The sequence below is a fragment of the Peromyscus leucopus genome, chromosome 11 (assembly GCF_004664715.2).
Source record: "Peromyscus leucopus breed LL Stock chromosome 11, UCI_PerLeu_2.1, whole genome shotgun sequence".
Lineage (NCBI taxonomy): Eukaryota > Metazoa > Chordata > Mammalia > Rodentia > Cricetidae > Peromyscus > Peromyscus leucopus.
The window spans coordinates 48459631-48475598 of NC_051072.1; the positions used below are offsets into that span (position 1 = coordinate 48459631).

At 44.3% G+C, this 15968-nt stretch overlaps 2 protein-coding genes and 1 long non-coding RNA gene across 7 annotated transcripts in view; 2 read left to right on the plus strand and 1 right to left on the minus strand.

Moving 5' to 3' along the window:
* On the minus strand, positions 1-4946 carry Serf1a (small EDRK-rich factor 1A). The gene is made up of 3 exons (XM_028871724.2): positions 4774-4946; positions 3470-3578; positions 1-279 (listed from the first exon to the last, which is right to left on the minus strand). The coding sequence occupies exons 1-3, from the start codon at positions 4778-4780 to the stop codon at positions 207-209; spliced, it is 189 nt and encodes a 62-aa protein (XP_028727557.1). The 5' UTR covers positions 4781-4946; the 3' UTR covers positions 1-206.
* Positions 4884-5692, plus strand: LOC119088724. Its single transcript, XR_005092424.1, has 2 exons — positions 4884-4970; positions 5234-5692. It is a non-coding gene; the product is annotated as an uncharacterized LOC119088724 (long non-coding RNA).
* A 5559-nt stretch (positions 5693-11251) lies between these two features.
* Bdp1 (B double prime 1, subunit of RNA polymerase III transcription initiation factor IIIB) overlaps positions 11252-15968 on the plus strand; it is a 92975-nt gene continuing 88258 nt past the window's right edge. For all 5 annotated transcript variants that reach the window (XM_028871718.2, XM_028871721.2, XM_028871720.2 and 2 more), the window contains exon 1: positions 11252-11710. In XM_028871718.2, coding sequence (XP_028727551.1) covers positions 11499-11710 — 212 coding nt within the window. In that variant the 5' untranslated portion in view covers positions 11252-11498. The remainder of the gene's footprint in view (positions 11711-15968) is intronic.

Here is a 15968-nt window from a genome sequence, read left to right on the forward strand (position 1 = left end):
TCACATGCATGGTCAGTACTTTATTCTTTGAAGAATGGTCTTAAAACATCATATTAAGTAAGGCTGAAAAGTAAAGTTTAAAATAGTCAGTTTTATAAGGATAAGTTATGACACATGTAATGATTAGTCACTCTGAGAAATTCTGATCTTAGAGCTTATGATGCACCCACTGGCAATAGCACCCGCGTTTTCCACAAAGCCAGTCATCATTTTTCTCTTGTCTGCATAGATTTCTTCTCATTGGCTATCTTCTGCTTTTGCTGCATGATCTCAGAGTCCCTGTAATAGAGGAAAAGGTATTAAGTTTTCACAGGAAAACTGGTTTTATGCTATCATTGTTTTTTATATATAACCTTTTTGGTACAATAAAAGACAACTTAAAAGAAGACATAAACAGTTATGTTTTTCCATTTTCATGGATGTAAACAAATAGAAAAGCAAAGACTGGAAAGAATTTGAACACCTTGCTACTGTTTCATGGCCTTGGGCAAATAATCTCAAAGCTCTTTCATTTTGATGGGGAGAAGGGAGAGGGAGAAGACAGAGTTCCACTGTGTAACCATGACTGCCCTTGAATTCACTGTGTAGACCAGGCTGGCCTCAAACTCATAGAAATCCACCTGCCACTGCCTCAGTGCATTTAGGAAGTCTCCTATATTCGCTAACAGATACCTAGGACTACAGTATAATGTTATAACTCTCTGCTGTTTTGTTCTGTTTTTATTTTTTTGAGACAGGGTTTCATGTAGCCCAGAGATGGTCTTCAAACTGATACACAGTCAAAAAGACTTTCAACTCTTGATCCTCTTTTCTCCACTTCCTGAGTGTTGGAATTACAATGATCCAGCTTATTTAAAGCCCCAAATCAAAGAATCAATCTTGAAAATTTACTCTAAAGAAATTCGTGGTATTTGAAGAATTTTCTTAACCTTTGTATCTCCCTGGTTGAATTTTTTTTTTTTTTTTGAGCTGAGGACAGAACCAAGGCCTTGAGCTTGCTAGGCAAGCACTCTACCACTGAGCTAAATCCCCAACTCCCTGGTTGACTCTTTACATGTCATGTAACTATGAACTAGGGCCAAACTACCTTAGCTAGGTGATCCATGAGTTAGTAGACCCAAACTTACACATATATTTTCAAATGCCTTTTTTATAGTTAGTGGTTGCTGAATGTGGTAGTGCACTCCCATAACCCAAGTTCTTGGGAGGTAGAAGCAGGAAGATCACAAGCTCAGGGTCTGACTCCACCACATAGGAAGTTCCAGGCTAACCTGGGACAGATGAGTCCTTATACATCCTCTTCCTTTAAAAAAAAAACCCACAAAACAGAACAAATAATATTTAATGACACTAGGCATCAAATCCAGGGCCTCATTCACAGGTGAAGTACTCCATATTTTTAAATATACTACAAAGCTACCTATTCAACATCCTTAGCTGGGTGTGGTGGTTCACATCTGTAATTCCACTACATGGGAGGCTAAGATTACTACCAGTTCTAGGCTAGTCTAAGCTATGTACTGATTTCCAATCAAGGCTGAGATACAGTGTGAGGCCTTGTCTCAAAAAGAAAAAGAAATCAAGCCAAACCAAAGCCACCTTTGCTGAGTCAAGCCCTACTCACTTTTTTTTTTTTTTTTTTTTTTGCTTAAGTCCAAAAACTTCAGTTACTATCCCCATGTTTCTTATTTGAAAAACAGAAAGGGGACAAGATGGCTCAGCAGTTAAGAGCACTGGCTGCTCTTGCAGAGGACCCAAGTTCAGTTTCTAGAACCACATGGTAGCTTATGACTGTAACTTCAGTTCCAGGGGAATCCAATGACTTCTGACTCCATGGGCATCAGGCATGCAGGTGGTACACATACATACATGCAGGCAAAATACTCATACACACAAAATAAAAATAAGCCGGTGGTGGTGGCCCACACCTTTAATCCCAGCACTCAGAAGGCAGAGTCAGGTGGATCTCTGTGAGTTCCAGGCCAGCCTCGTCTACAGAGCGAGATCCAGGACAGGCACCAAAACTACACAGAAAATGTGTCTCAAAAAAAACAACAAAACAACACCAACACCAACAACAACAACAAAACCAACACCAACACCAAAGTAAATCATTTTTAAATTTAAAATTACATCCCCCCCAAAAAAACAAACAAACAAACAAACAAAAAAAAAAAAAAAAAAAAAAAAAAAAAACAGGCACAAGACTAAATAATATGCCCCAAATCACACAAATACCAAGGTCTGGCTAATTTCAAAATCAGGGACCTTTCCTATGTTGTTAACACCTAAATTTAGAATTAGATTTTAATTCAATGGTGGCTACTTCTATAAGAGGACCCGTCTATAAGTACAATACAGAGAAAGAAGAAAAAACTACAGAGGAATGAATTAAGTGGAATTAAGAACAATGAAAGTTCTGTTTCCTCTTCAAACCAAGCTCTGTGGGATCTGTTACATGACCTTAGTAGTGTCACTCAAGTTCAGAGCCACAGGCCAGACGTGTTGGTTAATGCCTAGTTCCCAGAATTTGCAAGGCTGAGGCAGAAGAATGGTAAGTTCAAGTGTGGGCTATAATGAGACTTTGGGTCTCAAACAAAAGAAAAACAGAACTTCACTTTCCTGTTCTTCACACTGGTGCAAATTCCACTTTTTAGGGTCATAATGGGTAGAGATATCTAGCACATTTTAAGGGAGTATTAACTAAACAAACAATGCTGTTTCTGAGACAAGTTGAATAGATTCTCCAATAAAAAGAATGTTTCAGGGTTACTGATCTATACTCTTTACTCCAAGGTGAGATAACAGAAACCTAAGGCAAGTTTATTGCTTTATTAGTAACTGTCATTGGGGCTGGAGGGATGTCTCAGTCATTAACGTTCCTGCTGCACAAGCACTAGGATCCATGTTTAGAACCCCCACAAAATCCATGTAAAAAGCAGAACATGGTGGTGTGTCTAAACCCTCAGTGCTGGAGGGGTAGGGCTTAGACAGGCACGACTCTCAAGTTCATTGGCCTGTCAGTCTAGCCAAATTGGTGAGCTTCAATATTTAGTGAGAGATCCTGTCAAAATAAAAGGTGGAGAGTGATGGAGGAAATATTCTTGACACCAGCCTCTGGGCTCCACACTCACACACGTGTGTGTACCCTTATAAGTACCTTTAGTGTGTACACACCATAAACACACAGTAACTATCATGAAATAAAAGAACCCTGTGTTTGTTTTTGTTCCTACAGATTATAGGAGCTACAAGAGATTCTCTGCAAACAGATGACAGCTTCAGGGCTTCTTCATCCACAGTTTGGGAAGATGATGTCAGCACATGGTTTTAGGGCTATACAGATACAAAGTGTTAGCCCTTATTGTAGACGAGGCCCTGTTCTAGCAAGGGCTTAAGGATGTTCTTCATTCATTCTAAAAACATGGCAAACTACCACTGACTTGAAAATTCTCTCAGCAGTACTTACCTCTGCTTTCTCTGAGAGGTAGTCAAGCTATCCTCTTTTCTTTTTCCTTTGCTAATTTCCTGGGTTTTTTTCATATTTTTCTGGCGGGCAAGTTCTCTTTGATTTCCACCTATAATGATAAACAGTCATGTTCTTTTCCTATCCTCAAAATTATTAATAACTAAATTAAAGGGTCTTTAATTATGAGCCTTAAAGTTTTATTTTTATTAGTACGAAAACAGAGTATCTGGCCAATCCTAATGGAGACTGGTGTGATCAGAATTCAGTACTATTCACATTGGAATATACATGGAATAGTGTAAAACCTATGTGAGCAGATGAAATAGAAGCATTAAATATTTTTATCTATATCCAAAAAAACCACATTTTTATATTTACAAAACCATTGAAGCTGGTTTGAATAAAGACAAAGTTTGAGCACACCCAGCTTCAGAGGGGCCACCCAATATCTAGCTGTGGATTGTGTATTTTGTTTAGAATCAGTAGCTAATGAAAAATAGAAAATAAAAAAGTACAAAAACAAAAAAAGAAAGCAGAATATCCCACAGTTATTCCCAGATTGGACAAGGAGGAAGCTTAAGTGGAAACACTCAAGAATTTAAGTACATTATCACACCAATACAGGTGTCGATTTGTAGCTTTTAATCCCAGCATGTGGGGAGGCCGAGGTAGGCAGATCTCTGTGTTCCAGGCCAGCCTGGTCTACAGAGCGAGTTCCAGGACAGCCAGGGCTACCCAGAGAAAGTCTGTCTCAAAAAACAAACAAATACATATTTAAAAAAAAAATAGCCATCCCAGTGGTGGTGTGCACACGCCACACTCAAGATAAGGTCTGGCTTTTGATGGGTCTGTGTGTGGAGATGGACAGATCGTCCCCCCCAGGGCCCAGATCAATCAGTTCCGCCGTCCGCCGGGTCAAGCCAGCAGAGACTGAGCTCAAGGACCGTCGTCCCCTTGGAGGACCAAACAAAAGAGCCGGAGGGCACCCCGGGCTCCTCGGCAGGCTTCCCGACCTCCGGAGCCGGCTCTAAGTCGGCAGCCGGGTCCCGCGGGGCCCCTCGCACACGCTCTCGGTGGCTGCGGTCCCCACGCCCACCCACCCCTGGGAGGCGGGGACCCGTCCCGCCGGGAGCCAGCGTCCCGCCCGGTGCGCCCGCCCGCCCGCGCGCGCGTGCCTGCCTGCCTGCGTGCGTGCCTGCGTGCGTGTGTGAGCGCCCCGCCCTCCGGTCCGCCAGCTCCCGCTCCCCCCCGCCACTCCCGCGTCTCCCCCCCCCCCGTGTCCCCCAAACGATCCGCACACTCACGGGCCATGCCGACCGCCGGCCGGAGTCCGGAAGACAGCGACTTGGAGAAACACACCGGCCGCTCGCACGCTCGGCAGCCGCCCGCCTCCCGGCGCTGAGGAAGGCTGCGCCCGGCGCCGGCTCTCGGTGCGGCGACGACGCCTCGCTCTGGCAGCCAGCCGCCCGCCCACCGACCCACAACAGCCGCGGCGTGGCCGGTGAGCCACTGCGCGTGCGCGCCCGGGCGGGCGGGGAGGGGGGGGAATGGCAGGCGGACCGGCGGTGGCCCCCGGGGGCGGGAGAGCCGGGCCCGGGGCGGAGGGCGTCCCCGCGCGCGCCACGCGGGGTTTTAATGACACGCAGAGAACGCTGGGCGCCTCACTTTGCCACCGAGAACACCAGCTTGTTCTTTGTCCGCACCCCCCCCCCCCCCCCCCGGCGGACAGGGCAGGAAGGTGACTGAACCCTCCTCTGTTTCTAGCAGCCGACCTCCTCTGCCATCCTCAGCTGGCAGAAACGACCTCACCCGGACCGAAGAGACGGACGTCACCCCAAAGCCCGTTCAGTCGCTGCGATCCTGGGAGTTTCCCTCGTCCCGATGGGCGGAACTGGAGGAGTTTTAAGCGCCGTCTGGTCTCGGGGGTTGGGTGGGCACCGAAAGACCCCGGACCGATTTCCCAAACTACCCAAGAGCCGAAACAAGGGGGTGAAAACACATAGGGTTGGAGGTGTGGCTTGCCTAGCATGAGTGGCAGCCCGAGTTCCATCCCCTAGGTTCCCTTCCTTGAGCCTAGACTTACTTTTCCTCCCAGTCCGTTTTTTTATAAACCGAGATAGTCTGGTCACCCGAAATTTGCCTGGGTATTTAAAAGGGTTTTTACTGTGGAATATTTTGAATATACACAAAAGTATAGATGATGCTATGGTGCACCACAACGTACATATCACCTTAACTTTTACAATTATTAGCATGTAGAGTCAGCTAATTAGGGAAAATGGGACAAAGTGTCAAGAGATGGAATGACTGGATTGAAAGTGTGGCCATAGAAGAAGAGGAGGAGAAGAAAAGGAAGGAAGGAAGGAAGGAAGAGAAAAAAGTAGCCCAGTTTTACCAATTAGTCTTGTCAACTAGGGTATATTATTTCATTTGTATAAATCTCCTTTACCTATAAATTGGGGGGTGGGGTGGGATTTTACCTTCCTCGATAATGGATTAATATGAATCTGGTAAAGAGACAATGATATGAGTTCTCTCCATGTTAAAAGTGATGCCAGCACTGGGCAGGGGAGTCAGATGGATCTCTAGGCCTCTGTGTTTTGTAAAACGGGGTTGGGGGAGAGGGAGGCGGCTACTCACACCATGCAGACAGCGCACGTGGAAAGTTTTATTATTAAAGGGGGAGGGAAGAGAGGGAAAAAGAAAGCAGAGGTGTGCACTACCTCATGGCAAGAAAGAGAGAGAAAAGGAAGAAAGAAGAAGGGAGAAGTTTTTTTCCTTAAAGGGGACTTTACGTAAAATGATGTGGTCAGGACGCTGGGCAGGTCCCCAAGGGGCAGTTAGTTCTGAATGCCTAAAAAAACATGGACCGCTCCTGAAGAGTGATAGCTAAAGTTGTCCTTTGACCTCTATGTACACTTGTGCACACATGAAGACACGTGTGCATGTACATGTGCACTTAAGAGAGAAGTACTCCATCAGTGCAGTATACAGTAGCTGTGGTGGTTTGAAAGAAAATGGCCCTATTAGGGGGTGTGGCCTTGTTGGAGTAGGCGTGGTCTTGGTGGAGTGTAAAAGGAAGTTTCTGTCCTGCCAGCAACTCCAAAATACCTGGCAGCTGCTTCCCAAATTACCTCACCTTAATTATAAATGCTTGGCTGGTAGCTCAGGTTTATTACTAACTACTCTTACATTCAAATTAACCCATAATTCTTATCTATGTTTAGCCATGTGGCTTGGTACCTTTTCTCACTATAGCAGTCTCGTCTTGTTTCCTTTGCGTCTGGCTGGTGACTCCTGATTCCACCCTCCTCCTTCCCAACATTCTTAGGTTGACTTTCTCATCTAACTTCCCGCCCAGTTACCGCCTGTCAGCTTCATAATAACCAATGAGAGCAATACACACTCATAGTTTAGAAAAGAGTTATTCCACAGCCTTGGAGGAAGTGTGTCACTGTGGGGTTGGGCTTTGAGGTCTCCTATGCTCAAGCTATGCCCAGTGTCTCAGTTCACTTCCTGTTGCCTTCAGATCAAGATGTAGAACTCTCAGCTCCTTCTCAGCGCCTTGTCTGCCTGCACACTGCCATGTCCCACCATGATGATAATAGACTAACCCTCTGAACTGTAAGGCACCCGATTAAATGTTTTCCCTTAGGAGAGTTGTGTGGTCATTGTGTGTCTTCACAGCAATAGAAACCCTAAGACAGCAGCACTCAACATGTTCCTTATTATTTGTTGTTCTTTCAACCCCAGAGAACTTTGCACACTCCTTACCCTCCTCACATCATACCCTGTCCTGCTCAGAACTGCTTAAGGTCAGGTGTGCCCTTCTATCAGTGAACCCTTTCTGAGTACTCAAGGAGAATGAAAGACTTTCTGGCCCAGGTGTATAGAGAGTTAAGAGATCATCCATGGATCAGGAAAATAGTGCAGTGGTAGATACTTGTTTAGAATTTTCAAAGCTCTGGATTTGAATCCCAACACCTGAAAATTCATAGTAGGAGGAAACGAGGAACTCATTTTGGCGGAGTGTACTGTAATCCTAGCAGTGGTGGCACACACCTTTCATCCCAGTGCATGGAAGGCAGAGGCAGGCAGATCTCTGTGAGTTTGAGGCCAGCCTGATCTACAAAGCAAGTTCCAGGACAACCAAAGCTGTTACACAGAGAAACCTTGTTTCAAAAAAACCACACATGCGGGGAAATAGTGGGTTTGGGGTTTTAAGTGCATTTGATCTTGTCCACACATAAGCTGCTCTTACAGCTGCCTCCTGAGCTTACAGGGCTAGCCCAGCCTGGCTCAGGAGCCATAGGGCTCTCTCTCTCTCTCTCTCTCTCTCTCTCTCTCTCTCTCTCTCTCTCCATATATATATATTTAGATATATGGACGTTAGCCTGGCTCAGGATCCATTGGGCTCTCTCTCTTTCTCTCTCTCTCTCTCTCTCTCTCTCTCTCTCTCTCTCTATATATATATATATATATATATATATATATATATATATATGGACGTTTTGAACAAATATGTGCCTGAAATTATATTTTTTGAGTTTTGTGGTTACAAGGATGTACAGTGTGCACACAGAATATGTTGAGAGTTTCTGCCAGAGGACCAGAGCATGCCTTTAGTTCCAACACTCCAGAAAGAGAGGCAGGCAGGTCTCAGTCTTGATGAATTTGAGTTCCAGGGCAGCCTGCTCTTTGTACCAAGCATAGTTCCAGGACAGCCAAGGCTACACAGTGAGATGCTGACCTGTCTCAGAGAAAAGAGGGGAGAACACTAGAGCAAACTAGAATATTTGTGTGTGTGTGTGTGTGTGTGTGTGTGTGTGTGTGTGTGTGTGTGTGAGAGAGAGAGAGAGAGAGAGAGAGAGAGAGAGAGAGAGAGAGAGAGAGAGAGTCTTTTGAAGCCAAAAGAGGATGTTGGCTACCTTGGAGCTGGACTTCGAGGCATCTGTGAACCACCTGACATGGGTATTCGGATGCCAACTCTGGTCCTCGTGATAGAGCAGCCAGTGCTTCACTGCTGACAGTCTCTCCAGCCTACAAACTGTAGAATTTTAAAACTACCGCTGACCATAACACCTTACTGCATGACTTGTCTAACAGCTGTCAGTAAAGATTAACTTGGGTGGGGGAACTGGGGAGCAATTGTTGTCCAGGACCCACAGGGTGGCTCACAATCATCCATAACGTCAGCACCAGGGAATCTGATGTTACCTTCTCACCACCCAAGGCACCAGGCACACATGCATACATGCAAGAACTCTCTTTCATACATATGAAATAAAAATAAATACATCTATAAAAACCAAGAAGAAAAATCTTTATTTTTGTTTTATGCTTTTACTAGTAGGGAAATAAATCTAAATCAGTTTGATTTCCTTATCTACAAAGTTGTGACAACATCTTGGGTTCTTAGGTGGAACACTGGATTTATGAAAAGGCCTTGCATAAGAACTTGCTGTGGGCAGCTGTATGTCCCAGCAGTGACTACAAGATTCATAAGATAACTTTGGGACAGTATTCTTTCACAAGTATTTATTTATTTATTGATTGATTGTTGAAGTCTTGATGTGTAACCTTAGCTGGCCTGGAGCTGGCTATTTAGAACAGTCTGTTCTCAAACTCAGGCAATTCCCCGGTCTCGGCCTCTTGACTGATGGGATTACAAGCATATGGCATCTCTCCTAGCATTTTGCAATTTCTTGAACATCGTTATATATTTTAGTACTGCTGACTTGTCCCAAGACCTTACATAGACTCAGTACTGAACTGCACTCCCAGCCTTCAGGTTTCCTGCCCTTCTGTGCGCTCTCTCTCTCTCTCTCTCTCTCTCTCTCTCTCTCTCTCTCTCTCTCTCTCTCTCTCTGTGTGTGTGTGTGTGTTAGGGTCTCATGTAGCCCACACTGTATTGGAACTTGATATACAGCTGAGGAAGACCTTGAAGTTATGATCTTCCTGCCTCTGTTTCTCAAGTACTGGGGTCAAGGCACTTCCTACCACACCCAGCTAGAATGTTCCTATAAGAAGTTTCCTTTTAAGAAGATAGAGTTTTATGCTTTTCTGTGCCGTGGTTCAATACTGCTTCATAACTACAGGGTAAACCTTAGGGTTCCCTATTTTTTCTTCCCATCATAAAGGCCTTGTAAAACTTTCTTACTGCAAGCACCCCAGGACTCTTATTATATCACCCTTGAAATCTCTTTCATTATATTTAATATTCTTTTTTAAAGATTTTATATATATATATATATGTACACACATACATACATATAAAATTCTATCTGCATGTATGCTTGCATGCCAGAAGAGGGCAACAGATCTCATTATGGATGGTTGTGAGCCACCATGTAGTTGCTGGGAATTGAACTCAGGACCTCTGGAAGAGCAGCCAGTGCTCTTAACCTCTGAGCCATCTCTCTAGCCCACATTTAATATTCTTAATTATCTTGTTCATTTGCTTTGTATTTTCTCATCTGTAACACAGAATGTCTTATTGTTCTGTTGCTACCTCTAAGCAGATTAGTATGCAAAGTATATAGAGTATAATTTTTGATAGGCAATATGTTTACATTAAAGTGTACAAATGCACATACAGTGAATGTCTTCCTATGTAGTGTTTCATAGCTTCTCTTTCAATAGGTTGCCATTTGCAATTTCTTCACACAAGAATTTCAAATTGTTTTGCTCAATTTAAAAGTTCTCAGCAGAGGTGGGGAGTTAAAGCAGTGGCTCAAAGGTTAAGATCATTTCCTGTTCTTTCTGTGGGCCCTAGTTTGGTTCTCAGCAGCCACATCAGGAGTCTAAGAAACACATGTAATGCTCTGACTTCCCTAGGCACCCACACATAGCACACCCCCTCCATATTCATAAACTTCCTGTAATCTCAACACTCAACACATGGAGGCAGGAAGACAAAGAATTGAAGGCCAGTCTTGGCTATAAGAGACTGTCTCAAAAATCTAAAACAAACAGTTTCTATACTCTGGGGATGCACTGGTGGTAAGACAGTGCTCTCATACTATTTCTTCTCTCTCTCTCTCTCTCTCTCTCTCTCTCTCTCTCTCTCTCTCTCTCTCCTCTCTCTCTCTAGCTGAGGACTGAACCCAGGGCCTTGCGCTTGCTAGGCAAGCACTCTACCACTGAGCTAAATCCCAACCCCACTATTTCAATTTTGTTTTGTCTTATTGTCTTTTTGAGTTAAGGTCTTGTTAGATAGTCCAGGCTTGTCTGGAACTTGTCGTGACCTTCCTGTAAGCGTTGGGGCTTGGACACAAAGGGATCCTGGCAGTAGGAGCCAAGGAATACCACAAAGTCACTGTAAGCATAGCAGTTTATAGCCCTGCTCCAGGGAAAGGTTTCCCCAATGCCAGTGTAACAACTCTGATCAGTCTCCCAGCGCTGGGATAGTAGGCATGCACCACCAGTCTGCATCCTTGCACACTTTGACTCTTTTCGAGAACTCCTTAATAGTCCATAAAAGATTCAGTTAAGTGGGCTGGGGGTGAAGTTTCGTGGTGAAGTACCGTGCGTGCGGAGCATCTAGCGGTCCTGGGTTCAAACTCCAGCACCGCGCGCGGGGAAGGGGGGCATTGCAAGTTTGAGCCGGAGGATCAAGCTGCTTCCGCGCTCTCTTTTCAGCAACTCCTGCGGTCATACAGAAGAAAAACTGACTATCTTTGAGTCAAAAATCTCTGCTTCACAGGTAACTGAAGCTGCGGAGCGTTGCAGTTGCTATGGTTCCCGGCGCCCGCAGTGTGACGTCAGTCGGCGGCGCCGTGTGATTACGTTATGGTTTCCGGCGCCTTTTTGCCAGCCGGGACGCGGGGAGGAGAAACTTAGCTATTAGTGTGGCAGGGTCATGAAGAGAAGGCGGTGGCCGGAGAGCGGAGGAGGCGGAGGGGCCGCGAAATTGCGGTAGCCAGCGCTGGGCTGGTGACTGTGACTGTGTGGGAGGACGAGGGCAGCGGCCGGGGCCCTGGGCTGAGCGCGGCTGTGGAGCCGCCGCTCCCGGCCCCCTGGCTCCGCCATGTTCCGCAGGGCACGCCTTAGCGTGAAGCCGAATGTCAGGCCCGGGGTAGGCGCCAGGGGCTCCGCCGCTCCCCATCTCCATCGTGGACCGGAGGCTCCCAAGCCTCCCGAGCCTGCCACCGAGTCCGCTCCGAAGCCAGCGGCGCCCCCAGATGTGCCTGCGGTGGATTCCGGGGGAGCGGAGCCCCAGGAAAAGGCTCCCGGGGGCAGGTAAGGTCTTGCAGAACGAGTATGAAGCCGAACTGTGGTGTGCAGCAAGCCTTTGATTTGAGCTGGATGAAACCACTCCTAGCTGCAGTTTAATTCCCTGATCGGAGGGTGCGACTACTTATTCTGTCACGATTCTCGATGAGACCATTTTTTATTTTTCTTTCTTTTTTAACAGGGATGGGAATCCAGGTTTCAACAATAGGGCACACTATCACTTGAATACTTAATTGTCCTGGAGTACTTGACATGGAAAGCAGTTTGGGATTTTCATTTTGTGAATATTTACTTTTAAAAAGGAGAGCACCACTATTGCTTGAATTTTTTTTCTCCCTCCACGCGGCGATGCTGTCGAACCCAGCGCCTCATGCGAGTTAGGCAAGCTCCCTGCCACTGAGCCACGCCTGCAGCATTTGTCAAAAGGGAAGAGACTCATTGCTTATTTTGGTTTGAGTGTGTACTCCTTTATAGTTACTATGTTTCCCGAATTAAGACGCCTCGCGTCAAATGCCACCTTTAAATTTAGGACTCTTCTACTTAGTTTAACAACTCAATGTAGGCTGTCCTCAGGGATAACTACTTATTCCTCTGTTAGATGTAGTTAATAGTACCTCCTTTGGGGCAATATCGTGAGATCAGATATATAATAAACTGTTTTCCACATGACATGGGAGAGTAGTTCCCCAAAATTTACTGGTTTCAAAAAAAGGTGACGAGAACCAGGTGTAGTGTCCTAGCAATAGAGAGGCAGAGGCAGGTGGATCTCTGTGAGTTCGAGGCCAGCCGGGTCTACATAGTGAGTTCTAGAACAGTAAGGGCTACATAGTGAGATGCTGTCTCAAAAAACAAAACAAACAAGGAAAGATGATAGTACAGATTAAAGATGTGACAGATTAATATGGTGATTGCAGTTTTTATAATATGAAGAGGAAGAAGCCTGTAAACTGCTAACAACATCAAGTGACAGGGAGTTGGTACAAATTATGTTTGCATAGCAACAACATTTCTTCTGCTGATCTGAGTTGGTGCTGTGTGTTATTTTGATACTTCAAGGTTCTCCATAATTTCCAAGTTTCTTACTTGAATCTATTTGGAAATTTCTATGTAGAATTTCATTTCTACGTAGAAATGAAAATACCAATATTGGTCACTGCTCAAAAGAGTTTGGAGATTTTTGCTAACTATGTAGGAATGCATGCTGATTGATATTTTATAAATTGCCCTTAGGCCATATTCCTGAGACTAGATTATTTACACATACACACATATAAACTTGTTTATTTTGTGGGTTTTTTGTTTGTTTGTTTGTTTGTTTTTGGAGATAGGATTGCACTATGTAGCTTTGACTTGCCTGGAACAAAGAGATCCAACTGCCTGTCTCCTGAGTGCTGGGATTAAAAGCATGTGTCACCATGCCCAGCAATTTTCTTTTCTTTTTTCTTTAAGACAGAATTTCATGTAGCTCAGGTTGGCCTAGAACTCACTGTGCATGAGAAGATGCCCTTAAATTTCTAATCCCCCTGCTTTACCTTCTGAATGCTGAGATGACAGATGTGTGCCATTATGCCTGGTTTATGTGGTGCTGGGGATGGAAGCCAGGCCTCTGTATGCTGACCAGGCTTGGCCACATCCCAAGTCCCTTTTCCTTATTTGATAAGATCATTTTGTTCTGGGTTTTTGCTAGTTGTAGAAACCAACAGAATATGCATTTAACATATAAAATGTTAATGGTTGATATGTTATATTGTTTTAAGGGCCACAGTTTTGGGTAGCAAGTACTAGGGACTGAACCCCAGAGCTTTGTGCATGTTAGACAAGCAATCTGCCATTGACTTTTATCTATCTTCAGCTCTAAGAAAAGAGTTTAAATTAAAAGTCTTTTTGGAGAGATTATTCCATAGGTTAAGGTAGCTTCAATTTTTATATAGAACTAACAATAAAATATGATAAAAGACCTTTAAAATCTCGATTTATATCACCCCTTTTCCCCCTTTTAAAATTTCTCTCTTTCTCTCTCTCTCTGTCTCTCTGTCTCTGTCTCTATCTATCATATATGTGCATTGGTGTTTTGCCTGTATGTATGTATGTATGTCCATGTGAGGGCATCACATCTCCTGGAACTGGAGTTACATACAGTTGTGAGCTGCTATGTAGATGCTGGGAATTGAACCAGGGACCTCTGGAATTGCAGCCAATGCTCTTAACGGATGAGCCATCTCTCTAGCTCCTATACTCCCTTTTTAACATTAAAATTTTAACTGATGCAAAGTAATAGTACTTATTTATAGAGTACATTGTGTTATTTCAGTATTTAGATTGTATCATGGTATGGTATATCACCTTAAAAGTTTATTGTTTCCTTGTGTTGAGAACATTCCAGATCTTTTCTATAACTATTTTGTGAAAAAAAAATTGTTGTCAACCATAGTTATTCAACCATGCTATACTATATTAGAAATAGATGTTAATGCTATTTTAGAGCTACATCCCTGGTTTCCTTTCCTTTTTTTGTTTTTTTAGACAGGGTTTCTCTGTGTGCCCCTGGCTGTCCTGGAACTCTCTGTAGAGCAGGCTGGGCTTGAACTCAGAGATCTGCCTGCCTAGTGATGTGTCTAAAGGTGTATGCCATTATGTCTGGCTTTTTCTTTTTAAAAATTTTTATGTATATGGGTGTTCTGCCTTCCTGTATGTCTGTGCACCACATGCATGCCTGGTGCCCATGGAAACTAGAAGACAGTATCAGATCCCCTGGAACTGGAGTTGCAGACAGTTGTGAGCCACATCTGGGTTTTGGGAATTAAACCCAGGTTCTCTGGAGGAGCAGCCAGTGCTCTTAATCTTGAGTTATGACTCCAGCCCCATTTCCTTCTGTTTTTGTTTTTTTAACCTTTTTTTTTTTTTTTTTTAAAGATGTATTTATTACATATACAGTGTTCTGCCTGCATGTATCCCTGCAGACCAGAAGAGGGCACAAGATCTCATTACAGATGGTTGTGAACCACCATGTGGGTTGCTGGGATTTGAACTCAGGACCTCTGGAAGAACAGCCAGTGCTTCTAACCTCTGAGCCATATCTCTAGCCCCTGTTTTTGTTTTTTTAGACAGGGTTTCTCTGTGTAGCCTTGGCTGTCCTGGAACTCGCTTTGTAGACTAGGCTGGCCTCAAACTCAGAAACAATCTGCCTGCCTCTGCCTCCCGAGTACTAGGATTAAAGGTGTGTGCCACCACTACACAGCTATTCAGCCCCATTTCTGAGTGACTTGTATCTAACCTATACCACAGCCAATATGACTAGATCTTTTTTTTTTTTTTTTTGAACTAGGGTCTCATGTAGCCTAAGCTAGCCTCAAACTCAGTATGTTGCTGGGGATGATCTTTTTTTTTTTTTTTTTTTTTTTTTTTTTAAAGATTTATTTATTTATTATGTATACAGCATGTATGACTGCAGGCCAGAAGAGGGCACCAAATCTCATTACAGATGGTTGTGAGCCACCATGTGGGTGCTGGGAATTGAACTCAGGACCTCTGGAAGAACAGTCATTGCTCTTAACCACTGAGCCATCTCTCCAGCCCCGCTGGGGATGATCTTAAACTTCTAATCCTTCTGAGTATTGGGATTTCAGACATGGAGCAAAACAACAACAACAAAAATGTCCAAGCCTCTCAGCTCTGTAGTTATTAAAACTGGCTAAGTAAGCCTTGTTCTGTGACTTCGTTATTGTTGCTGTTTCTTGTACTCAGCATATTATTAGTGTTTTCTGTTGTGCTTAGGGACTCAAGTTTGGAAAAGATTACCTTAAACAGCCTGCCTTAGAATGTACATACACCAAAAACTAATATTTCACTTAGGTTTTGTTTTTTAAAGAGTGTGTGTGTGTGTGTGTGTGTGTGTGTGTGTGTGTGTGTATGTGTATGAGTGAATCCCACATGTGTGCAGGTGTCCATGGAGGACAGAAGTGTCAGATCTTTGGAGCTAGAGTTGCAGGTGTTGGTGAGGTCCTGATGTCAGTGCTGGGAACTGATTCTGGTCCTCTGGAGGAATAGCAGTACACTTAACCGGCTCACTAGTCCCACTTGGTTTTGAGACAGTCTTACCTGGTAGGAAGCTCAAGCTGGTTGGAACTCACTGTGTAACCCAGACAGGCTTCAGACTCTCAGCAGTCTGTCTCCCTCAGCTTCCCTAGTGCTAGGAATAGAGTCTGAGCTAAGACTAAGACCACATCCAGCTAAGAAAGTTGTAATCAACATAAATCTGAAAAGT

What these genes read in the sequence shown, in the direction of transcription:
- Serf1a (XM_028871724.2), bottom strand. An exon ending in ACCTCTCAGAGAAAGCAGAG is followed by an intron (nt 280 to 3,469) that starts GTAAGTACTGCT and finishes CCTCTATTACAG; the next exon opens with GGACTCTGAGATCATGCAGC.